General features: G+C 60.7%; 2 protein-coding genes across 2 annotated transcripts; both read left to right on the top strand.

Moving 5' to 3' along the window:
- The first annotated feature begins 3,450 nt into the window (after positions 1 to 3,450).
- Positions 3,451 to 8,680, top strand: HOXC10 (homeobox C10). Its single transcript, XM_062202158.1, has 2 exons — positions 3,451 to 4,308; positions 7,560 to 8,680. Exons 1-2 carry the CDS (start codon positions 3,558 to 3,560, stop codon positions 7,835 to 7,837), a joined length of 1,029 nt encoding a protein of 342 aa, XP_062058142.1. The 5' UTR covers positions 3,451 to 3,557; the 3' UTR covers positions 7,838 to 8,680.
- A 9,722-nt stretch (positions 8,681 to 18,402) lies between these two features.
- On the top strand, positions 18,403 to 21,567 carry HOXC9 (homeobox C9). The gene is made up of 2 exons (XM_062203561.1): positions 18,403 to 19,121; positions 20,786 to 21,567. The coding sequence occupies exons 1-2, from the start codon at positions 18,584 to 18,586 to the stop codon at positions 21,028 to 21,030; spliced, it is 783 nt and encodes a 260-aa protein (XP_062059545.1). The 5' UTR covers positions 18,403 to 18,583; the 3' UTR covers positions 21,031 to 21,567.
- Positions 21,568 to 23,675: the final 2,108 nt, after the last annotated feature.

The raw sequence follows: 23,675 nt of genomic DNA, 5'->3' as shown, positions 1-23,675 counted from the left end.
CAGCATGGTTCTGGGGCGCTTTGAGGGCGACGGCTGAGGAGACAGCCGGCTGGGGCTCCTGCTTGCTCCTTGGCCTTTGCTTGCTCCTCCTGGCTTCACCTGGGGTACCCCCACCCCAAGGGCCCCAGGCCTGAGCAGTCCCACTAGGACCCTTCTCTCCCTCGCTCTCGGCCCCAGGGGCCAGCAAGAGGCCCGGCCCAGCCCTGCAACCCTTCCAGGGTCTGGGGACTGGGAGGAAAGGGCCCGGTGGGCCATGGCCAGGCCTTGGTGCAGCCTGAGCCCTGCTCCGCCTGCCCCTGGATTTTCTTGTTCCCATGTTGAGGTTAAAAAGAGAGTCAGGCATAGGAGCAGGTCTCTCTCTCTTGGCTTTCGCAGAAAGTTGGAGAAAGAAATGGCTTAAGAGTCGGTCTGGGGCGACTGGAGCAACGCGGTTCTCCTCTGCACCCCCATCCAGTTGCCAAGGGCAGAGGCCGAAGGGCCTTGGCCCTGTGGGGCAGGGCCGGTGGGCGCCTGGCGGCGGCAGCCGGGGCCGCCCTCGGGCGCCTTTGAACGCCAGGCCTGGACAATAGGACAGAAGCTGTCTTTGCTCGTGGCCTCGGGCAAGACCGAGCCCAAGGGGGCAGGGCTGGGACCCAGGCCTGGCTGGACCTCCCTGCACCAGCCCAGACGCTTCCCGGGCCGCGTCCCCGCGCACCACGGCCTTCTTTTCATCACCACTGAGTAAGAGGAGCGAGCCAGCCCTCGGAAACCCAACAAGTTACCCACGCCCCCGCAGCCCCGTCCGAGTGCGAGCCGGCCGGCTCCCGGCGGCTGGCTGGCAGCGCCGGATTTGCGTTTATCTTGCGTAATTAGAGGCGAACGTTTGTCCCAACGGGGGTCCCACTTAAGCTGATGAATTTGATTTCTTTTTTCATTAATGGGCCGTGTTTATCATACTTCTAATTGTTTCAACTTTAAACACTATTCGTTCTTGTGACGCTGAGGGGAGCCCGGGGCCCGCGGCTCCCTCTCCCCGGGGGGTTATTCCCATTCAGAAAGGCGAGGATTCCCAAGCGACTGCATCCCCTCCCAGGCCTGAAGTGAGAGGTGGGCTTGAGATGGGGGTCCCGCTGGGGGGGGGGGGCGGGAGAGATTCCACTTCGATCTCGGATTCCCCCGGTTCCTCCTCGGAACTTGTTTTGGAAGAACAGTCTGGGGTCAGTCTCATCCGGCTTTTTCTGCAGGCACCCCCAACCCCCTCCCAGGCTGGGCTCAGCCTCGTCCCCTGCGGGGGCTCTTCCCTCACTGCCTGGCCCCGGGCGGAGGCGGGGGTAGGGCGGTCCTGCTCCGTAGCTTCAACCACCCAGAGACAAGCCAAGAGCCACTGAGGCGGCCCAGCAGCACCCGGCCCAGGGAAAAGGACCCACCGGACCCCAAAGCCGGGTGAGGGCAAGGCCAGGGCCCTGGGCCGGGCGGACACCAGGGGCAGGCGCACCAGGCAGGAAAATAAAGGCAGCCTGAAAGAGGGGGAGGGAACCCTCTAAAGCCATATAATTCTCAATTGCTTTGGTCTTTAATTTCATCGTCCCATAAATGAGGAAATATCAGTTCCCATACTAAATTTTTATCCCCGGCTGATAAATATGACGGGAAATTTTCGTTGGGTCCTCGTAAAAGGGAACGGTTTCGATCAGACTGGTGGGGAAAGACTTATGCAGATAATACAAACAGAGTGGCCATAAAGTCGCTTCCCGCGGGATGGGTGGCTCGACAAATGGCTCCCTGGACTGACTGCAGCCCTGCGCTGTCCCAAGTCTGGTCTGGGGCCTAACAGCCTAACCTTGCCCCGGATAACCCTGGGCCGCCCAGGCCTCGGGACCCCTCCAAAGGAAAACACAGAAACGGTTGCCATCTCCCCTCCGCGGGTCTGCAGGCCAGCCACACGCGCGCCCCGCGGCCTCCCGGCTTTCTGGGGGGCTTGGGGAGCCCCAGCCCCTCCTCGCTCACGCCCTGGGTCGGGGGAATCCGGAGAATTTCTTCCTGCGGTGCTATCGCAGCGGCCGCCGGCTTGGGCCTCCTCCGCCGCCCCGCCAGGGCGCTAGGCGGCCGGGGTCCTTTCCTCCCCCGGGCCCGGCTCTGCGGCCCTTGGGGAGGTGGAAACCAGGGGCAGTGCCCAGGGGAGGGCGTGGGGCGGGCCGGGGTCCCGCTGTTCTCCAGATTCCGTTTCCTGAGGAAGGGGCGTAGAGTTTAGTTCGCTTTGGGAGAAAGGCCACGCAGAAATGGAAAGAACCGTTTGCAGCATCCATCTCCCCCGCCCGTTCCTTCCCTTTATTAAACAACGAAGACAGCAACAAACAACAGACTGCTTTCTCTTCTCCTTTCCAAAATGCTCCAGGGCCGCTCGGTCCCGCTGGGTGTCCGATGTACTCGCGGCCAGTGGCCTGACTTCCCGCGTGGTACGCGGCTCCCCCAAAGCCCGCCGAGGCCCCCCGCGGGCTCCATCTTTCTCTCTTAGAATATTCCTTTTCCGAGGTGGGGTTTGGGGCAGGGGGACAAGGTCAAGCGGATCGCAAGGGCCGCCGGGGTCGGGTGCCAAGCGGCCGAACCGACTCCAAGGCCAAAGCCTTCCCGGCCGGCCCCCAAGATGGTGACCACCCAGCCAGGCGCAGGCCGCAGCGCCCCGGCCTCCAGCCCCTGCGGGCTCGGAGCCTCCTCTCCCGGGGAGCCCTGCCAGGGACCGTGAAACCCCTCCGGCCCCACCGGAGACGCTGGAGGGTCCCCGGCAACCCCCCGCGGGGAACTAGCCCTGCAACCAAAGCGCCCAGACGCGCGGGGAACGCAGAGGCGCGGGGAGCAGAAACTTTGGTCCTGTCCGGGACTCCTTAACTTTGTTTTCCCTCTCGCTGCCCACCCTCTCCCCTGGACCTCACCCCGCTCCCACCCCCAGGGGAAGATGCGGGCGCGGGTGGGGGTGGATGAGAGTCGCGGAGAGGAGAAGCGGAGGTGGAGAGAGGGGAAGAAGTACCTGGATCGTGTGTCTTGACCTTTTAATTTGAATTTGACTGTTTTGAGCCCCGGGTAGCCTCTCTCTCTCTCTCCCTCTCTCCCGCATTTCCCCCCATCTCCGCCCCCCTCTCCCCTGGAGTTCCAGGCTGGCTCCCGGGTAAACAAACCCCACTCTCCCTCAAGAACCCCCACCCCACTCCCGCCACCCCCCTACCGCCCCTGCCGCCCGGGGGGCGCTTCCTTTGTTCGCGGGGAAGGGCTCGGGTGCCCCTACCCCGAGGCAGCTGCTAGGTGGCGCTGTTACTCCACGCTGCGCGCTCCGCCTGCCGACAACTTGACCCCGCTGACGTCACGGCCGTCTGAATCATCAAGGCCATTTTCAAATCCCATTGGTCTAGCCGTCACATGGTGAGGACCGAATGCGCGGATAATTATGGAGCTGATATTTCCCCCCCTCCCCTTCTTTTTCCTCCCGCCCCTCCAACCGCCCCCCCTCCCGGATGGGGAAAAAAAAAAAAAGATGTCAGCTCCTCCGCTGTAGTATTGCTCCTTAAAAACCCCTCTCTCTGAAAATGACATGCCCTCGCAATGTAACTCCGAACTCGTACGCGGAGCCCTTGGCTGCGCCGGGCGGAGGAGAGCGCTACAGCCGGAGCGCAGGCATGTATATGCAATCTGGGAGTGACTTCAGCTGCGGGGTGATGCGGGGCTGCGGGCTCGCGCCCTCGCTCTCCAAGAGGGACGAGGGTGGCAGCCCCAACCTTGCCCTCAACACCTACCCGTCCTACCTCTCGCAGTTGGACTCCTGGGGCGACCCCAAAGCCGCCTACCGCCTGGAACAACCTGTTGGCAGGCCGCTGTCTTCCTGCTCCTACCCACCTAGTGTCAAGGAGGAGAATGTCTGTTGTATGTACAGCGCAGAGAAGCGGGCGAAAAGTGGCCCCGAGGCAGCCCTCTACTCCCACCCCCTGCCGGAGTCCTGCCTGGGGGAGCACGAGGTGCCCGTGCCCAGCTACTACCGCGCCAGCCCCAGCTACTCCGCGCTGGACAAGACGCCCCACTGCGCCGGGGCCAGCGACTTCGAGGCCCCCTTCGAGCAGCGGGCCGGCCTCAACCCGCGCGCCGAACATCTGGAGTCGCCGCAGCTCGCCGGCAAAGTGAGTTTCCCCGAGACCCCCAAGTCCGACAGCCAGACCCCCAGCCCCAGCGAGATCAAGACGGAGCAGAGCCTGGCGGGCCTGAAAGGCAGCCCCTCGGAGAGTGAGAAGGAGCGGGCCAAGACCGCCGACTCCAGTCCAGACACCTCGGATACCGAAGCTAAAGGTAAGGCCGCCTGGGCCGCGCTCGCGGGCCCGGCTGAGGCGCTCGGGCACTTGGTCCTGCGGCCCGGGGCGAGAGGGTGTGGGGGTGGTGGTGGCTGGGGGCCGGGGTTGGGCCGAGGAGGCCCCGGACGGTCTCGGGAATGCGACCCCCGGCTGGGGCGTGCAGCTCCCCTGTCTGCTGCGCGCCAGTGGGTTGGGGAAGGTAAGCGGCGACGTGGAGGTGCCGGGCCAGCCCCGGGGCCTTGGGTGCTGAGGCGGGGGGCGGTGTGCACCAGCCGGCAGCCTGCGGGCGCCCGGTGCTGCCCAGGATGGTGCCCGCTGCTGGGCACACGCTGGCTTCGGTTTGCTTTCTCAAGGCTGCTGTTGCTGCTCTCCTGGGGGCCGGGGGTGGGGGAGCCGACGTCCCCCAACCCCCTTCCCCGACTCAGGTCAGAGGCTTGTAGGGAAAAAGAAAGAAGGAAAAAAAAAAAAAAAGCTTAAAATGGCGATCTGGAGCCAGGGACTGGGGAAGGCTTGGGAGAGATGAGAGATGTCTTTGCATTGCGTTTTCCCAGTTGAAAATTGTTTCCTGCGAAACGCGATTTGTTGTTTGCTTGTGGATCTGATATGTGCCGTGCGGTTTGGGCTCCTGCGGTTTTTGGCTCGGCCGGGGGGCCTTGGGCAGCCGGGCTGGGGCCGGAAGAGGTGGAGGTGAGGGGCTGCCGGCCACATCCCTCCCTCCTCCAGATGCCTGGCTTGGGGATGGCGCTGGAACCGGGCATTTGGAATGTTGTTTTTCGTCTCCTCTTTTAATTTCCCTCCCTTTTCCTTTTTTTTCCTAGTTAAAGTACGTTCCCTCCCACCCCCACCCCCACCCCGTTGGTTTCTGAAAAGCAGCCTCCACATGAGAGTGGGGAGAATTTCTGTGTGCGTGGCAAGCGGTTTTCTCCTGAAAGGGAGTGTGGCTTTGGTTGGATTTCATTGTGGTTTGGGTTGCAGAGAGGAAGCCTGGCCAGAGTTCAAGCTCAGGGTTCAAGATTCATGTCTGCTGGAGGACCTGGGCCCTTCAGGGCCTCTCTCCCACACCTGGAGGAGGAAGGTGGAGGCTGTGGGGAATGAGTTCCTCGCAAAGTTGGCACAAAACGCACCAGGAAAGGCCCAGCAGGGAGGGATGGAGCGGCTCCCCAGGATACTGGCTGCTGGCGGCAGCCGGCTAGGGGCGTGCTGGATGGAGGGGCAGATGGAGTTCGGAGTGGAGCTGGCTGGGGGCGGCCTGGATCTCCTGGTGCTTTGTATGTGGACGCGACGACGCACACGCGTGCCTGAGGGCGACCTGTGTCACACTCACACACCCCTCTCCCCCATGTTCTCACATGCACACACACACACAGGCATGCCTGCTCACATAGGCACACACAGTCTTTTGGCGGGCAAGAGCAGAGCCTCAACCCTCGGGGGCTGCTCTGCCAAGGTGGCCTGGGCCAATCGGCCCGTGGAGACCCTGGCTGGCCGGAAGGAAGATGAGCATGGGTGTGTGCCTGGAGGAGAGGGCACAGGGGAGCACACCCCTGCACACAGGGAGCCTTGGTTGTGGCACATGTACAGTGTGAAGAGCTCCCTCCCTCCGCAAACCCTGAGTTTTGCTGGGGTACAGATTAGGGGTAGGAAAAACTGCATTCTAGCCCCACCAAAAGCAAAGTCAAGGTTAAGAAGTCCGCCTCCTAACTGGGACTGCAGCCACCCAGTAGGCTTCCCTTTCTCTCCTGCTGTTCCCACCACAACCTAAACGCTCCCTCCCCAACTCAGCCCACCCATCACCTGTCCTCTTCTTGCCCCAAACCCCATTTTGGTGTCTCCATCAAGCCAAGGGCAAGAGAGCGTTTAACTATATATTTTCCCAATTTTAATTTCTCTCACTTCTCCCCCCTCCAAAAAGAAACCCGCAAACAACCCCCAAAAGAAAATTTTAAATGGCAGAATTAGATATGGAGAAGCCGTGAGCAATTTGGCAGGAAGCTGCAGGTGCAGAAGCACAATTACTGAGGACAGAACAGTCAGGTTTTCAGACTGAAGCCTCCTCAAGTTTGCCTCTCCCACCCCCAACCCCCAGCGTTTCCTGGCTTCCCTAGGGTCTCTGCCTCACCCCCAGTCAAGATAAGCCCCGGGAACCTGCCACCCAGCTTCATTTGGCTCAGGGAGGAGAGAGCACAGGGCTATTAGCAGAGTCCTTTGCTGGGTGCTCTTCCAGGTCTTCAGACTCTGCTTCTCCCTAAATGAGATGGCCCAGCTCCCCCGTCTCCTGCCTCTGCTCCGTGTCAGCAAGGGTGTGTGCCAGGCAGAGAGACTGCCAGTGAGAGAATGGGAAATATACACAATCCCTCGTAGTAGCTCTTGACGCATGCGGACACGTGTGAGCGTATCTCTGTATGTGTGTGCCTGTGTGTGTATCGGTATCTCTGCAGGTACATCCATGTGCATACACACCGTCCACATACACACTGGGCAGGGGACTTCCAAGAGGCTGCATGTCCACAGGCTGTGTCTCTCCCTTGACCTCAGGTCCTCCCTCTGGCCAGGGGAGTGGTCTGAGGACTTCTCAGCCTGCCCCAGAGCTGTTGCCCCTGACCTGTGCTGGGGCACAAGGCTCCCCAGCCTCAGCTACACGCACCTGGGCAAGATGGCAATGGGGGATCCAGTGAGGCGGAGGCAGGAGCTGGGGGCCTGGTGCAGGGACAGCTGGCTGGCCGCTGGCTGCCAAGAGCAGGACAGGGTCCCTCCACCGAGCTGAAAGGGGTCAGAGTTCCCTGGGCACTGCTCTGGGCTGCGGGGTGGACTGCACTCAGATCTGGGGCCTGGAAAGTGCTTGTCTGTTTCGGCTGGATTTTTTTTTTCCCTCAAAGCTGCAATGGAGAATAGCACGGAGGGAGGGGCTTGGCGAGGTTTTAGGGTGCCCAGCAGGGTCAGCAAGCTTGGGAGGAGGGAAGTGAGACCACTCAGGACCTGCGAGGTTAGGTTGCACTTGATTAATATACACTGAATGAATGCTTTGGAGAGAAGGACCTCCCCCCTTTCTCCCCTGTCAATCTAGACCCCAGAGAAATCCTAAGAGCCCCCAAACCAAGAGGACCCCACTGGCCAGCCAGGCCCGCGGGGCAAGAACAGGTCCCCTGTGCTCCCTCGGCTGCCCCACAGCAGGCTGGCAAAGGCAGCAACGCCTCTGCTAGGGGTTTCCTCTTCGAGGGATACTTATGCAAATAATGTTATTTTTAACAGAGGAGATAAAGGCAGAAAACACCACAGGAAATTGGCTGACAGCAAAGAGCGGAAGGAAGAAGAGGTGCCCCTATACTAAACACCAGACGCTGGAATTGGAGAAAGAATTTCTGTTCAATATGTATTTGACGCGAGAGCGCCGCCTGGAGATTAGCAAGACCATTAACCTTACAGACAGACAAGTCAAAATCTGGTTTCAAAATCGCAGAATGAAACTCAAGAAAATGAACCGAGAGAATCGGATCCGGGAACTGACCTCCAATTTTAATTTCACCTGAGCGCGGGGGCCTCCCCCTCCCCCTCCCCCTTCCTTCCTTTCCCCGCCCCTCCTCCCTTTGTGCCTGGTGATATATTTTTTTTTTCCTCCCTGAGTATAAATGCAACGCGCCTGCAAAAAAAAAAAGGCAAAGACCTCAGACTCTCCTCCAAGGGACCTATGGTTTGTGCTGCGAGGATGCCTCCATCTAAAGCCTGAGAAACGGGGTGCCGGGGTGTGCGGGGTGGGGTGTGTCCTTGTAGGTGGGGGTGGGAGTGTGGCTGGTGTGTGTGTCAACCCCTCACTCCCCCACGCAGGCACACACAGCATTCTGTTCTCCAGAATGTTAAAGTTAAGACTGAATCCACCCGGTTGTAGGGGAAACACAGGCAGAGGGAGGGTCTGTAATCTTGGAGAGCACATCAGAATCGCTTCTTCTTGCTGCGTCCCCTCCGTAGAATAATAGACGTTTTGGAAAGTTCCACTAGTGTTTGTGTGTTTGTCGTAGCGCCCAGTGCCTCCACCAAACCTCCTCGTGTCTGTGCCTCCCAGTCGCTCTGAGAATCTGCTCGAAGTCTTGTATTCCTACTGCCTTCTGCTTTCCTCCCGTCTCTCCCAGCACCCCCACACCCCCATTCACTACCATCTCAGAAATTCCAAACAGAGGAACAAAAAAATTAAACATAGAACATAGCAAAGCAAAGGCAGAATGCCCGCCCCCCTTCACCCCCGCCCACACACCCTCCCAAATTGCCCTGTCCCTGTCTGGGAGTTGTGTTATTTAAAGATATTCTGTATGTTGTATCTTTTGCATGTAGCTTCCTTAATGGAGAAAAAAAAATCCTAATAAATTTCCAGAATCGTAATCCTGAAATGGGTGGCTTTTTGTTTTTTAGTGTTTTTTTTTTTTTTAGCGACACCCCCTCCCCCCGAGGAGCTGAGTGTGTGGATGTGTGTGTTTTGTGTTTGACTCATCTCCCAGAGCCTTTCTAGAACGTCTCTTGGCGGGTTTAATGTAAGTGAGAGACCATAACGTTGATTTAAATATTATCCAGGTGACCACAATAAGTCAAGGTCATAAAACAGTAATGTCAGGACGGTCTTGGTGCGCGCGAGAGGTGGGTTTTATGATCTGCAAATATAATGTGTGCTGCAGTAAAAGATGCATTTAAAGGTGACTGGAGGAGGGAAAGAGGCAGAGAGCAAGCTGCAAGCTTGAGGAACAGACGGATCTGATTGCCTGGGGTGCTGAGTGGGCGCACCCCACTGCTGCTGGGGGCACCCCAAGAGCCCCCCACCCATCCAAGGAGAGGAATAAACTTAACTGCTGGAGGGGCACGAGGAGCTCAGCGCCGCCCCCCCCCCCACCTCGACAGCAGCGAACAGAAGTGCCGGCAGCAGCAGGAGGAGGCAGCGACAAGGTAAGAGAAGCGGTTTCTTATTCTTCTCTTGGCGGCTGAGTGGGGACTCGCGGCGTCCCCAGGTGCCTGGCGTGCAGCGGGCAGAGCCGGGAGGAAGGTGTTTCAGGCGTTCGAGCTCGCTAGGAGCCCAGGCTTGCCTCGTGGCCACTGGCAGCTGAGGGCAGCGGCTGTGAGCCCCCTCTCCACCCCTCCCCGGCCCATGGCTGTGGGGTTTGGTGGTTAAAGGGGTGAATTGGTGGTTTTTGGCTTCTTTATCTCCGCGGGCATTTAGGGTTGCCCTGAGGCAGACACACAGGTCTAGGTGTTGCTCAGTCTGGTTGTGTGTTGCTGCTGGTGGAGGTGGGGGGTGGTGCTCGAGAGGGCTGGAGCTTCAAGCATAGGTTTTCCTGCTTTTTGCTGGCTTGGATGTGAGCCTGGTCCAAGCTCTTGGTCCCCACGCTTCCTTGCTTGTGGGGCTTTGCCAGGCAAAGTGGCCTGGCTGGAAGGGTCTCCGGAGCCCCGGCGCTGTGGTGCCGCCACCCATATTCCCCAGGAAGCCCACGCCACAGGATCAGAGCAGGTCCAGGAGCAGAAGGAACAAGACAGGGGACCCAGCTCAGAGAGGAAGGTTGATACACCCCCCCCCCCCTTTCCCAGGGCCAGGGCCAGAGGCAGGGGGATAGTTCCTCTGCAGAGCTGGGGGTGGGGCTGGGAGGTAGCGGCTATCGGTCCCATGTCACCAGATTTTCCCTGAGCGATTTGCTTCTTAGACCAGAAACTGATGGAGCAGTCAGACACCCCCTACCCACCCAGCCACCCAAAGTCTGCTCTGGGTCCTTAGGGAGGTTGTGGGGGCGGAAAGGGGGACGGGGGCTGAATTTCACCCTTCCCCAACCCCCTTCCCTTCTCCTCCGGATAGACGCAAAGCCGAATCTCCCGCCCTACTCGCTCAGCTGATCTGTGGCTTAGGTAGTTTCATGTTGTTGGGATTGAGTTTTGAACTCGGCAACAAGAAACTGCCTGAGTTACATCAGTCGGTTTTCGTCGAGGGCCCCCACCCACCTCTCCTGAGCCTTCCCTCTCAGCGGGGCTGCCCCACAGCCCCCTCCCAGATCAGGCGAAGTGGGCGCAGACCGAGGAGGGCACGCTGGGAGTGGGGCCGCGGGGCAGCCTAGGGAACCCCGCTCTCTGCCTTCTCCTGCTCAGCCTGTCCCAAACCCTGGGACCGAGGGAGAGGAATCTTGGCTGCAGCTATTGTCTCCTGAGCCCAGCTGATAGACAGACAAAGAAGCCAATTCCAAGGAAATTCAGGAGTTGGAGTATGAGGAGGTGGCCTGGCGGGCCAGCTCAGTTGGGCAGCAGGGTGGGGCAGGGATCCCTGGAGCAGCTCAGAAAGACCAAGGGAGCCTCAGGGACAGTGGGCTTCTCCCACTTGCCACCTCCCAGGGAAGATTATGCCTCTAGCTGGCTAGGGCTGGGGCTTCCCCTTAGAAAAAAAGCAGGGTGCCTGTAGGTCCTAAGAGTTGGGGAACTTTGAGTGCCAGCCAAGCCACTTCCCTTTGCCCTTCTTGCAGCTGCCTCTCCAAGGGGAGGACATATTTGGGGTGTTCCTAGGTTAGAGGGAATCCGTCAAGTCCAAGCAGCAACCCTCACCGACATACCCTACTAGGAAACAGCAGGACAAAACCCTGGCTGTGGTCTCGGGCGCGGGCTGGCTGTGGCCCCCGTAGGCCTCGGTCTGTGTGTCTGCGGCTGTCGGGCAGTTGCCAGTCTGCGCGCTGTGTGGAAATGGCTGGGTGGGCACGGGCTGCCAGCGCCCATCGCCCCTACGTTGTTGGGAAGGCTGCTGGCTGATGCCAGGGGTTAGGAGGGCAGGATGGTGGGGCAGGGAGCAATGGGAGCAATGTGAAACTTTACAGAGTCCTCACTTCCTTACCCTCCCTGCTCCCTCAGTTCTGGCCCTGGTTGCTAGAAAGGTTTTCAAAAGAGGTTTCTTTGCCAGCGGGAGAAAAATGGGGGAGGGGTCAGGAGACTGGAGAGAGACACCCGTGTTCTCAGAGCTGCTGGGAGGTCAGGTTCTCGGCCCTGATACTTTGCAATTAATTATGACTATTAAAACATTGCAAACTTTCGAACAGGGGGGAGAAAACAGACTTGGAGTTCCTTATTGCCCAAGTTGTCTTCTGGGGCAGGCATATGCGACCTTGTAGGAGACTAGGTCTCTCGCTCTCTCCGGGTGCTCTCCAATCTCCTGTTTATATTCCTATCATTCTCTTTTATTTTCCCCCCTCTTTCTCACACGAGAGAGAGATTTCTTTTGACCCCAAGGAAGCTAGAGGAGAACTTGGGAATACAGCCCTTCTCTCTCCACCAGAATTGTTGGTCTGTCTGTCCCCCACCCCTTTGTGGGGGAAAATTTTTTTTTTCTGTTTTCTTCCCTCAAAGGGAAGTCCTCAGATCTCTATGGCTCCCAGGGAAATGGAAGGCTTCCAGGGAGCCGGGCCAGCTGGTAGGGGGCAGGCAAGGGGCTCCCCAGCCTGAGTCTCCAGCCTGCCCCAGGCACGTAGCCAGTTGGGGTGAAGGGGGATCCCAGGCAGAAGCAGGGCACTGAGGAGCACTTGGCTTGGAGACAGCGGCCCCGATGGGCCGAAATTCACCAATGAATGGCTTCTGTGCTTTGGGCCCCTCTGCCTCCATTTCCTGTTTCAAAGCTGGTGGGCTTATGAGGGGGGTGGTCACAGAGCCAGGGGTCGGAGTATCCCCCTCCCTAAATGCAGAGGAACGGAGGCAAGGTCTCTTAGGGCCAAGGTGAGGGCCAGTCTGGTGGTCTGAGACCAGCCTGGGGCCCTGGGGCTGTGGATCATGGCTAAGGCGATGGTGATTATTTATTCGCTTCGCTAGAAGGGAGTCTTCAAAAGGAACAGCGTGAAGAGGGGAAAAAATTATCTCTCTCGTCTGCGGATATTAAGATGGATTTTTATTTCTTAAAGGACCCTCCCCGCCGAGAGCGCATAAGCGTAAACTTAATATATGCTCCGCAGCCCAACTCCAGAAATCGCAATAAAAGTTAAAACCTCCCCTACTGGTTTTTTTTAATTATGATATGGGAAAGAGGAGCAGGATTTATAGAGCTGAACTCTCGGCGTATGAGTGTTTGAGACTTGCGGGAGAAGGAAGAAAAGGCAAGAGCTCGCCAAGGAGAGAGCCTTGGTCTCTGAGCTGTCTCGCAGGCTGCGGGGCTCGGGCGCAGCCCGCCCGTCCGCTGTGGCCTCCGCGGGACCTCGCCCCGGCCCACGGCCCACGGCCCACGGCCTCGCTTCGGCTTGGAGATGCAGCCCTTCTCCGGAACAGGTGAAGGGGGCGGCGGCGGCGGCGGCGGCGGCCGCGGGCTGCCCGGGGGCTGCCTGGGGGGCTGCGGGGGCGGGGGAGGAGGGCGCCAGGGCGCCCGGCTTTGTGTGGGTCCCAGGCAGGGACCGAGGTCTGAAGTCCCGCGCAGCGCCGCAACCCAAGTGCGGCCTGCCGGGCGGCTTGTCTAGAAGGGGCGCCCCGGCCGGCCGGGGCGCGGGAGCACCGACCAGGTGGACTTTGTGGACTGGCCGCAGAAGGGGCCGAGCGGGCTTGGCGGGCTGTGGCCAGCAGCGAGGCTGAGGCAACCGGATGTTGAGTCTGTAGAAAGGACCTTGAGGTCTGCTGGGTGTCTGGGCTGCCGGGGGGCGGCGGCCCAGAGCGTGGAGCGGGCAGTGCGCGCGGGGCGCGGCGGGCGGCGTGAGCGAGGCAGCAGGCCCCGCGCACCTCTGCGGCTGCAGGGCCGTGTGCTGGACGTCTGAACCGAGGCCCGCCACTGGTCAGAGCATGGAAAATAAATGCAGTTGCAGGTCTTTCTTTCTTTGCTTTTTTTTTTTTTTTCTTGTCCACTTAAGAGGTCCTTTCATTTTTTTTTTTTTTTTTTTAATATCTGTCTTTCGGAGATACCTGGATTTGGTCCAGCGCAGGTTGCCCGCGGGAGGGCCCCGAGAGCGGTAGCGCGCGAGGGAGGGAGAGAGGGAGGGAGGGCGAGATGGAGGGAGGGAGGGAAGGAGGGCGGGCGGCGGCGGCTGCCGGGGCTTCCCTCCCCGGGCGGGAGGCGGCTGCCCTGCATCTGTGGCCGTGGGGAGCCGAGGAGCAGGTAACGAAGGCGCTTCCCGAGGCGGGACTGGACCAAGCCAAAGAGATCGAGTCTTCGCGGTCTCTGCCTGAGGCCCTGGCGGGAGAGAAGGTAGGGAGACCGGCGCCCGCCAGGCCTGGCCAGCGAGGCCTGTGGGATCTTGAACCTGCGCACGGTCTCGGGCTCACACTCATGCTGTTGAGTCTGCCTCGGGAGGTGCGGTTTGCCTGTCTGTCTGTCTGCCTGTCGGTCTGTCTGCGACGCCCGGAGCCCTGGGCTCTCCTTCCAAAGGCTTGTTGGGGGTGGAGGTGGGGGGAGGAGGAAAAAAAATCGGGAAAATTCGTCGGCATGTGCACTTTCATTCATTGGATTCTCCGCGCCTCGGCGGGGCTGCTTGCTCGCGACGCCCCCAAGCTGGAAGGGCGCTCCGTCGCGGCCGCGGGGAGCCCGGTGCGCCGGCTCCCTCCGCCACGGGCTCCAGGTTCGCGAGTCGCCCCGAGGTTTGAGGCCAGACAGCTCCCAGTCGGGCAGGGAGGGCGGGGGAAGAGGCCAGCCGCTCTGGCCCCTTGATTGTACTTCGGGCCCGTATTGTCTCTCTCTCCTTTCGCCACCTCCGCTTCCTCAGTCTGGTCTCCAAAGTCACTGCAAATTTCCTTGCGACACATACATCACACAAAAGATCAGGTAACAGCGCGCTCAGGCCCACGGGGGGCTCCGGGGCGGGCGGCCCCCCTCCGGGCCACTCCCCGGGCTGGGAAGCCAGACCGTGCTGGGGGAGCCGGAAATAGCCCCGTTTGCTGCGCAGCGGCGGGGCGGGGGCGCCGGCGGGGGAACGCAGGCCCGCAGGCCGTGGCGTTGAGAGGGCCACGTTCACAGGCCCTCGGGCCTGGCCCCTGGTGTGCGGGGATCCCGGGTACCCACCTGGGGGTGGGGGCAGGCCGCGGGCTCCTCGCGCGGCAGCGCAGGCCGGGAGCACTCCGTCTCTGTTTCCAGCGCAGGCCTTAGCCAGGAGTTGTCAGTGGGTGTGTTTTTCCCAACAAAGAGGGCTCAGGAGGCAGAAGGGGGGAAAGTAGAGGGGAGCCGGGGAGGGGGCGGGGAAGGGGGAGAGGGCGGCCGGGAGGTGGAATGAGCCCATTTCAGGGGGAGACGCAAAATGAAAGCGAATGGAGCGCGGCCGCCTCCTCCGCGCAGGGCGGGTGCTGAGGAACCGGGAGCCGGCTCCCTGCCTGCGGGCGGCTGGGATGGCCCGCTGGGGGCGGGGGCGGGGGGGGGCGGGCGGAGAGCCTGTTTTGAATTTAATCCGAACTTGACGGTGTGGATGGAGCCCGCAGGGAATTTAAATCACTAAAAGGGAGGCGCTTGGCAGGGGGAGGGGACGACTCTAACCTGTCAGTCTGTCTGTCTGTATGTCTGTCCGTCCATACTCCCCAAGGTGCTAAGCTTGGTTGTGGTTTCTAGTGCCCCGGTAAAGGTGACGGAGTCAGGGTCGCCCCTCCCCCTCGGGGGGCTGTGCGGGGCTCAGTGGAATCTTTTGGGGGTGGGAGGGGAGTTCTAAAACCCAGAGCCCAGGCAAAGCTGCTGGCTGGCTAAGGCTGGGGTTTCAACCCTCCCCAGCAGGGGACTCTCAACTGCCCCAGTCCCTCAGGTTTGCCCCAGCCTGCTGGGGAAGATGGGAGGGAGTGGTGTGGATGAGAGGGCATCCCAGAATCAAGCAGCAGAGTCTTCAGCCCTCTGGGCTCCAGGAAGAGGAGACCCGCCTTCTTGGTGCTCCCCCCACCCCCCACCCCCCACCCCCACCTACTTGCCTGGCTTTGGGGGAAGCCAGGAAGCCTGTTTCAAACACTAACCTGCCAGCCTGCCTCCAGATGTACGGAATGGGGGCTGCAGCCCACATGAACTAGTGGAACCTACAGGCCCACGGCCTGGTGCTCTCCCAGCCTCTCCAAGGCCCCCTCTCTATCTCTCTGCGAGTTCTAGGGAACACAGAGCACTGGGCCGGGAGGGGGCGGTGGGCGAGGCCTGCTTCCTGGGCCACAGCTGTGCCTGTGCCCCAGTGGGGAGGGTGCAGGGTTTCTGTTCCTGGAAGAAGAAGGCGACAGCCCCCCACTGGCTTTGCCGGGGACTGGATGGCAGTGGGGGATCCGGCAGGCAGTGTTCAATGGGGGTGGGTGAGAAGGGGGCGGCTCTTCCCAGCTGGGATGTCAGTTTCAGGGGCTCTCCCCAGTAGCAGAGGTCCATAGCAGGGGCTCCTCAGGGACTTCTTCCTCCTCCCGGAAAGCTGAGGTTGGGGCAGGCAGGCCCAGCAGCTGGCGAAGAGGCAGAGGAGCAGCACCAGGAAACCTTGTTCCTCTTGTGTTTCTTCGTCCCTGGACTGGAGCGTGGCACAGCCCCCAGCTGCCCCGTGAGGCTTCCGGGCCCACCGTGGGATTCTAGACCCCAGAGGCCTAGTGTGCCCACCAGAGCAGGTCTCCTGGGAGGGGCAGGAGAGGCGGCCTCTTCCTCCTTTGTGTCCAGACAGAAGTGGTCGCTGCGCCGGGAGCTGGGCCCGCGGCGGAGGCCCGGCAAGCCAGCGGGCTGCACAATGCCACGGCTGCCCGGCCGGCTCGAGCCCTGCCCCGTCCCGCCTGCGTCTCGCTGCCTTTCCTCCACCTTGCCTCGCTCTCCGCTCGGCTTCCTCTCCCTGCTCTCCCATCCCTTTGCATCTCGCCTGCCTTCCTTGCTTCAGTTCTACCCCTGTTCTCTTCTTCTATTGCTCCGTCTGCTTCTTTCCTTCCCAGAGCCTGGCGCCGTTTTTTGCAGTAGGTCTGTCCCCAGGGCTGTCTCGGGCAGGCTGTTGTCCCCTGATGTCCTGTTGGTCGCAGTCTGGCCCTGGGCCCCGCTGAAGGCTAAATGTCTTTGCTCCATCGCTGCCAGCAGCAGCCCAAGAGTCCGCCAGTCCCCAGCCGGCAGGAGCTGGGGGAGGTGCTGGCTGCTGCGCTGGGGATTTGGAGAAAGCCTCAGCAGAGGCGCTGGAACCTCTTGTCTTTTCCTTGAACTAGTGAGGGAGATTTTTTGATTGACAGCTAACCCGACTCCATCAAGGCCAAAGAGATATTCCGTTTCTTGCTGTAATTCGCATTTCCCAGGCCAATTCAGGCCAAGGCAGGGGAAGACAGAGCCCAGGGGGACGAGGCTGAGGCCCCCAGGGTCGCCTCTCTCCAGCCAAACACTTCCCTCCTGCCCCCCTTGCGTCGAAATCCCAGCCCCGCTAGACCGAAAAGAGAAGAAGCAGAGAGAGGGGGTGGAGCAGTGACTGGGGAGAGGGCCTGCGGAGCTGGGGTCGCCGCCACGCTCTGCTGCTGCCCTCCCCCCAACTTTTCAATCTCCCCCTCCCCATGCTACACTGGCCAGCCCTTCTCCACCGCAGAGGAGAGACAGCGCCACAGAGATGCAGGAGGGAAGCAGCCCCCGCCCCCACCCTTGGCGTTTGGTCCCCTCCAGGGGACAAGGGAGGGAGCGAGAAGGACAGGCGTGGCTGGGGACCCGGCAGCCTCCTTCCCTGCTGCGTTCTGAGCCTGCATCTTAACCCCAGCTTCTGCCTGCTTCCCTAGCACCGTCTGAGACCCTTCCCTTCTGACCCCGACCCTGCACCCCTTCTTCAGACGCCCTCTGCCCTATCTAGGTGCACCGTATCTGTGGGGACGTCACCTACCCCTATCCTCCCCCCCAACACCCCTGTCCACTCTCCTGCACCCACACTGACCATTTCCTGCTTGCCTAAAGCCCACCCCACCCCCTTTGACTGAGCCACCCCGGGACAGTCTGATGGGAAGCAGAGGACTGGGCAAAGAACCCCAAATTCAAGGAGCAGGGTAGCAGCCCAACTTATGGGGGGAGCAATCCAAGTTGTCTGATGCTCTCCCCGCGATCATGGCCGCCCCTCCAGAATCCCTGCATCCGACCCCCAAAACCCTGCTTCCTCCCACCCCTCTGTTGCTTTTTTCCCCGTTCCAAAAACAGCCTACAATTTTATTTAATGAAAGACACATTTATGAACAATCAAATGATCCTCATAAAAATTTTATTGAAGGACGTAAAAACAAGCTACTTGCCCACGACCGAGGTCGCTCTCTCGCCTCGCCCGCTCTCACCCTGGCTCTCTGCAGGCAGAGCCCCGGGAGTGACTTCTTTTTTGGGGGGTGGGGGGTTGTGTCGCAGAGCTGGAGCTGGGGGCAGAGGCGGGCTGAGCAGGAAGACGGGATGCGAACGCTCCCCACTTAAGTTGTGCAGGTCTCTCCTCCACTTCTTCAAGCTGGCAAAGGAAACGTAAATAGATACAGACAATAAATTTAAAATAAAGGCGCTTGTGCTATCTGTGCCAACGCAGAGAAGACTTCCTAGGCTCATGACGGAGGGGCCTGCGAGCCCGAAGCTGCACCCCTCCCACCGCCGGGCCACCTTCCCCCCGCTTCCCCTGGCCCAGATTTGGGGGGCTGAGCCGGCCAGTGGCAGGAGGGCGCTCCCCGGTCCCTCCTTCCCTCCCTCCAGTCCCCTCCCACCCGCCCTCCCTCGCTGCTGCCGCGGCTCCTGAGAGAAATACATACAGACACACTATTTAAAATCGCATTTTTAAAAAGCCACGTTCCGAACTGACAATCGCTGGGCTCGGCTCGCGCAGAGGCTGCGGGCGCGTCGGGGCCGACAGAGACGGATTACGTCAAGAAATAGTTCCTCCACCTACCTCGGCCGGCTCCCCGCCCCTGCGGGCTCCCGCGCCCGCCCGGCCCCGGGGGTCCCGCAAGCCGGGCCTCGGGGAAGCGGTGGGGGCGGGCGGTCCCCCCCGCGTTCCCCTCCAAATCCTCACGCTGTTGGGGCGGGGGAGGCCATCTGCTTATGGGTGGACATGGGCAAGGGGCGTCCTGTGGCGAGGTCTGAGCCGTCCTGAGCGGAGGGCCGGCGCCTGGGGTCCGGAGTTGCGGACCCCCAGGAAAACGCGGGTCGCGGGGATCAGCAGAGAGAAGAGGGTGGGAGGGGGGGTGAGAAAAAAAGCAAGGGAAAAAAAAAGCCCCTGCGCATTGATCCGCGCCGTATTTTTGGGTAAATACGATCACGTGGGGGCCGGGGAGCCAATGAGCTGCGGGGAAAAGGCTGGAAAAATAATTACCTGCCTTGATTGTTCTGTGAGCAGATAAAAAGTACATATACAGTTCATACAATAATCTTATGTATGTAAAACCCTGTTACGATGTCGGCGACGGGGCCCATCAGTAACTATTACGTGGACTCGCTCATTTCGCACGACAATGAAGACCTCCTAGCGTCCAGGTTTCCGGCCACCGGGGCTCACCCCGCCGCCGCCAGACCCAGCGGGCTGGTGCCGGACTGTAGCGATTTTCCGTCCTGTAGCTTCGCGCCCAAGCCGGCCGTGTTCAGCACGTCGTGGGCGCCCGTGCCCTCGCAGTCGTCCGTGGTCTATCACCCGTACGGCCCCCAGCCCCACCTCGGCGCCGACACGCGCTACATGCGGACTTGGCTCGAGCCGCTGTCCGGCGCCGTCTCCTTCCCCAGCTTCCCGGCCGGGGGCCGTCACTACGCCCTCAAGCCGGACGCCTACCCCGGGCGCCGCGCCGACTGCGGCCCGGGCGACGGCCGCAGCTACCCGGACTACATGTACGGCTCGCCCGGGGAGCTGCGCGACCGCGCCCCGCAGACACTGCCCTCGCCCGAGGCGGACGCCCTCGCCGGCAGCAAGCACAAAGAAGAGAAGACCGACCTGGACCCCAGTAAGTTGGGCGCAATTTCCCTTTACAACCGGCGCGGGCGGGGGTGGGGGGGTAGCCGGATTACAGCCCCTCGCAGCGGCGCAGGGAGCGCGGGAGAGGGGCGAGGGCGAGGGGGCGAGGACTCAATAAAAGCGAATTACCTTAGGGAGCTGGGCAGGGGCAGGAAGATCTGAGGAGGGGGCCCAGGGAGCCAGGTTGGGAGAGAGAAGGCCTGGGGGGGCTCCTCGCGCAGGAGCTGACTTTGATGAGCGAGACCCCTGTCCTCCACCACCACCACCACCCCCCAGCCTCATCCCAGGCTTTCTGGCTCAGCTGGCCACTTTCGAAGAAGAAATGCACTACAGAGCCAGGGGAGCACTGGGGCGGGGGGCGAGGTTTATTTGGGGCTTTGAGATGGGACTGGGCACAGAGGTGAGGAGAGAGGAAATACCCTAGGGAGAAAAGCCACCCCCACACACACCTGGCAGTCAGCCTGGGGGTCTTCCCCCCTCAAGGAGGGAGCCACAGCACAGGAAAGGTCACTGGACTGCTCCCCCAGGGAGGCTGGGACAGTTCCCAACCTGGGAACTTGGAGAGCTCAGGACTTGCAGAGAGAGAAGTGGGGTGGTCCGAGCCTCCTTAAACTTGAGAGCCCTCTTCTGAAGGTCTGTCTGCAAGGAGAAAGGGGGCTGCAGGATGGGGGCTCAGGGATGAGGAGGGGTCAGGAACCCATGTCCCAGGCTGGGGAATCACTCCCAGCCCAGCCAGGGAGAGTGGAACCCCCTGAGTGTGGCAGAGGAGGGGTTTGGCTGGCGTAGGTAGGGGGCAGGTGGGAGCCCCAGGGTCAGAGAAGGAGGGAAGGCAAAGCAGCAGGGGCAGGCTGCAGCCCCCTGGGTATGTGGAAGTACCTGGGGGAGTCCTGAGGGGCCAGGGCCTAATTCTTTCTCTCTGAAGCCTTCCATCCCTGCCCTCAGCTACTCCCAGAAACCTGAAATTGGAGGCTTGGCTCCCACAGAGCCTGTCCTGGGGTTGGCAGGAGGGGGGCACTGGAGGCCAACAGGAGAGCTGAAATCTGGGCGGGGGGGTGCCCTCCCCAAGGCCAGCAGCAGCTCTCTGGGGAGAGGCAGCAGTACCCTGAGATTTCGCCTCAGCAGGGTTGCACCCAGAGCGAGCGGGACTGGAGGCGGGGGTGCTGGAGAGGGTGCATGGGGTGGGGTGGGGGCTTGGGGGGACTCTCAGGGCCAGGAAGCAGAGCTACTGAAACCTCAGGACTTGGTGGTGGGCTGGGAGGGTGGGAGGGGGCAGAGGAGGAGGGAGGTGGGGAGGAGGGGGACCTCGCTATAAAAATAAAAAACAAGAGAGAAGCGTTTATGGGCCTATGAAGCGGTTGGGAATTTGGACTTTTTATGAGGATATTCTCGAATTACTACTCTTGAAGCTGAGAGGAGCAGACTGTAGGGGCTTTGAATAGCTTCGGATTTCCTACAGTTTTAGGAAACTGAAAAGGGGGAAGGGGGGGCAGAATGAAGGAGGAGGAAGGGGGGAAAATTCCTACAGCAAAACGTGTCCAAATTCAGGTTCAATTCTTGGGTTTGGGGAGCCTGGCTAAGCCTGGGGGTGGGGAGGCACAGGTCCTAGGCTGCAGAGGGGGCTCCGCTGACCCCTGTCTGTGTTTGGCCCTCCAGGCAACCCCGTAGCCAACTGGATCCATGCCCGCTCCACGAGGAAGAAGCGCTGCCCCTACACCAAGTACCAGACGCTGGAACTGGAGAAGGAATTTCTCTTCAATATGTATTTAACCAGGGACCGTCGGTACGAGGTGGCCCGGGTTCTCAATCTCACCGAGCGGCAGGTCAAAATCTGGTTTCAGAACCGGAGGATGAAGATGAAAAAGATGAATAAAGAGAAAACCGACAAGGAGCAATCGTAAACCCTGCCCCAGCCTGGGAAAAGCAAAGCAAAACAAAAACAAAACAACAAAACAAAACAAAAAACCCCGCAGAAATATCCCCATGCAGGCGGGAGAAAGCACGGAAAAAGAAAAGGAAAGAGCAAGATAGAGAAAAGCCAATCAACTTAAAAAAAAAAAAAAAAAGAGGAAGGGGAAGAGGAGAACTCTTACGATACGGGAGGGCTCAGTGTTGAGAAATTGGTGTTTTAGAGTTAGTTCTACCCAGCAGGGAGGAGGTGCGGAGAGACGCTCGCCCTCGGCCCCCAGCGCAAGTGAAATAAATGACACACACAAATGTGATATTTTTCCTTCTTTCTTCAGATAAGCCAGTACTTGAATCGCTATATTTCTATTTCTCCCCCCTGTATTGTACTTGATCTGGGCCATCCCTTCCCTGGCCTTGGACGCGCTGCGTGCGGATTTTGTACAAAAAAGAACACACTCACACACACACACACACACTCACTCACACACACACACAATGATTCCCGGCCCAGGAGCTGCGGGGCGAGGGCCCGAGCGCGGCAGGCTGGGTCGGGCGGCGCAGGCCGGCGCCTCGGGCGTGTACATAGCCGCGTTTCCTCTCCCCCCCCCAGCGTCCGTCAGTCCTGTAACGTGCTCCTGTTTGTTATGGTAGAACAGCTCTGTGTTAATATATCGAAGTCACTGAAAAAAACAGAAACCCAATGGCATCCAGTTCTCGTTATTTCTCCTCCCTGTGGCTTGCAAGCTGCTGCTGCCATGGAGGATGCAAGTGGCCAGGTTCGCTAGAAGAGGCTGGAGCCAGAGAAAGGGGCTCCCTCTGCTTCTGTGCGGGCTGGGCGGCTGAGGGCGGGGGCTGGGTGGGCAGGGGGCGTCCGGGGGGCAGGGTGGAGAGCTGCTGAGGCCGGGCCCAGCTTGTGCCTGTCCCGGCTGGCTGCCTTCTAGTTTCCTGATGGTTGGATGCACGGGGTTCGGGGGGCATGGCATGAGTGGCTTTCGCTGTCTGTGATTAATTGTAATAATTTATGAGTACATGAGATCGGCGGAGAGAGATAGGTGAACATGGAAGTTGGGTGCTGGGTGAGGTCCCGGGCCCGGCTTCTGGGCTGGCTGCACTGGTACCTTGCTGCTACCAGGCATGGCTGGGAGGTGGGGGGAGGGCGGGGGGCGGCTAGGAGGGAGGCCAGGCAGGCCTCAGGGAGCCGGATGGGCACTGGGACTGCGCTGGAGGAAAAAAAGAGAAATATGGGGAGGGTGAGAGGGAGAGAGCAGAGGAGGTGGCCAGAGAGGCTGAAGGGAGGGAAGAGACAGGCGGCTTCGGCCCCTGCTTCTCCGTGCATCCTCCGTGTCTCTCCCGGTCGCCTTCTCTCTCCCTCCGGTGTTCAGTGTGAATGTGGCTCCGGGGTGAGCGAGCTGTGGCCAGGCCCGAGGCGGCCGAGTTGGGTGCTCCCTGGTGTTGCGGATCCTCGCGCTCAGAGGCGGCGGGGAGTGTGGGGGACAGCCTGGTGGGGCCACCGGCCCGCGCTGCACCCCGGAGCCCCTTGCCTAGAACCAGCGGTTTTCGCCTGGTAATGAGAAGCAGACACGGGCTGCCTCGGCCCCGGCACCCCCTTTCTCGGAAATCCCCCAATCTGGAAACTATTAAAATCAGACTGCTCGAAATATAGCCCTTTAATATCTCGGGCTGCCCATTCTGCTGAGGGTGCAGGGTGTTGCCCGGAAGCGTCCAGGCATTCTGCAGGGAAAGAGAAAACTATAGTTGGGGGTCCCTGGCGCAAGGCTGCCTTAACCCCCAGAGCATCACCTCATGGGGTTGGCGAGGCTTTGGTGGGGACCTGTGGGGGACAGCCCCGCCACTGGCACTGGGACCTCCTACCCTCCCCTTCCATTGAGGCTGGAGGGAGGTGGGGAGCTGGGAAAGTTCTGTCCCCTCCATGGGGACTGGGCGAGGACAGTCAAGTCACAGTGAGGGACCCAGCCGGGGCTGCAGGCTGGGCTCCCTCTGCGCCACTCAGGGGCTCTCCTGCTTTTCAGAATCATTGTTTTCTTGGTCCCGCTGAAAGGTGCTTTGCCTGGAGCTCTCGCTTTTTCCGCACTGCCTCCGCGCCTGCCTTGGGCCGCCTCGTTGGTTCTGGAGCCCTGGCCGCAGTTGCACACTCAGCGGAGGCCAGCTCGCCCCTCTGCCTGCCTGGGATGTGGGCTTCTCTCGCAGCTCAGGCCCGGCCGCCTTTCCCCGGCCTCCACCCCGCCCCTGCGCCAAGGCCCTGTCGCCTCCCCTCTCGGCGGCCGTCGGCACGGCCTGCTTCCTGCAGCCGGCCCCGGGGGCCGGCCTGGCTGCGGACAGAGGCGTGGGCTCCCGGCTCAAGGCCCACCGGGCCCGGCCAGCCGTTGCGTCCCGGCCCAGCCTCTGGGCCCGCAGGTCAGGCATGGATTGGATTTTTTTTCGCGATCACTTGTGGATGAAAGCGACCGTAACAACACGACACACATCTGGGGAAAGAAATGAAAGCTGGGGCAGGGGTTGGGGGGGGGGGGAGAGGAGCTAACAGATGCCCTCCCCCCTCACCTTCCCCTCCCCGAGCCCCTCTGCTCCTTTGTCAGAATCACAAAACCCTAAAGGTTGTTCCACTTGGGAAGGCAGC

Source organism: Lepus europaeus, chromosome 10 (assembly GCF_033115175.1).
Source record: "Lepus europaeus isolate LE1 chromosome 10, mLepTim1.pri, whole genome shotgun sequence".
Taxonomy (NCBI): Eukaryota; Metazoa; Chordata; class Mammalia; order Lagomorpha; family Leporidae; genus Lepus; species Lepus europaeus.
The sequence above is the reverse complement of the archived record's forward strand: the minus strand, read 5'-3'. Positions and strand labels throughout refer to the sequence as shown.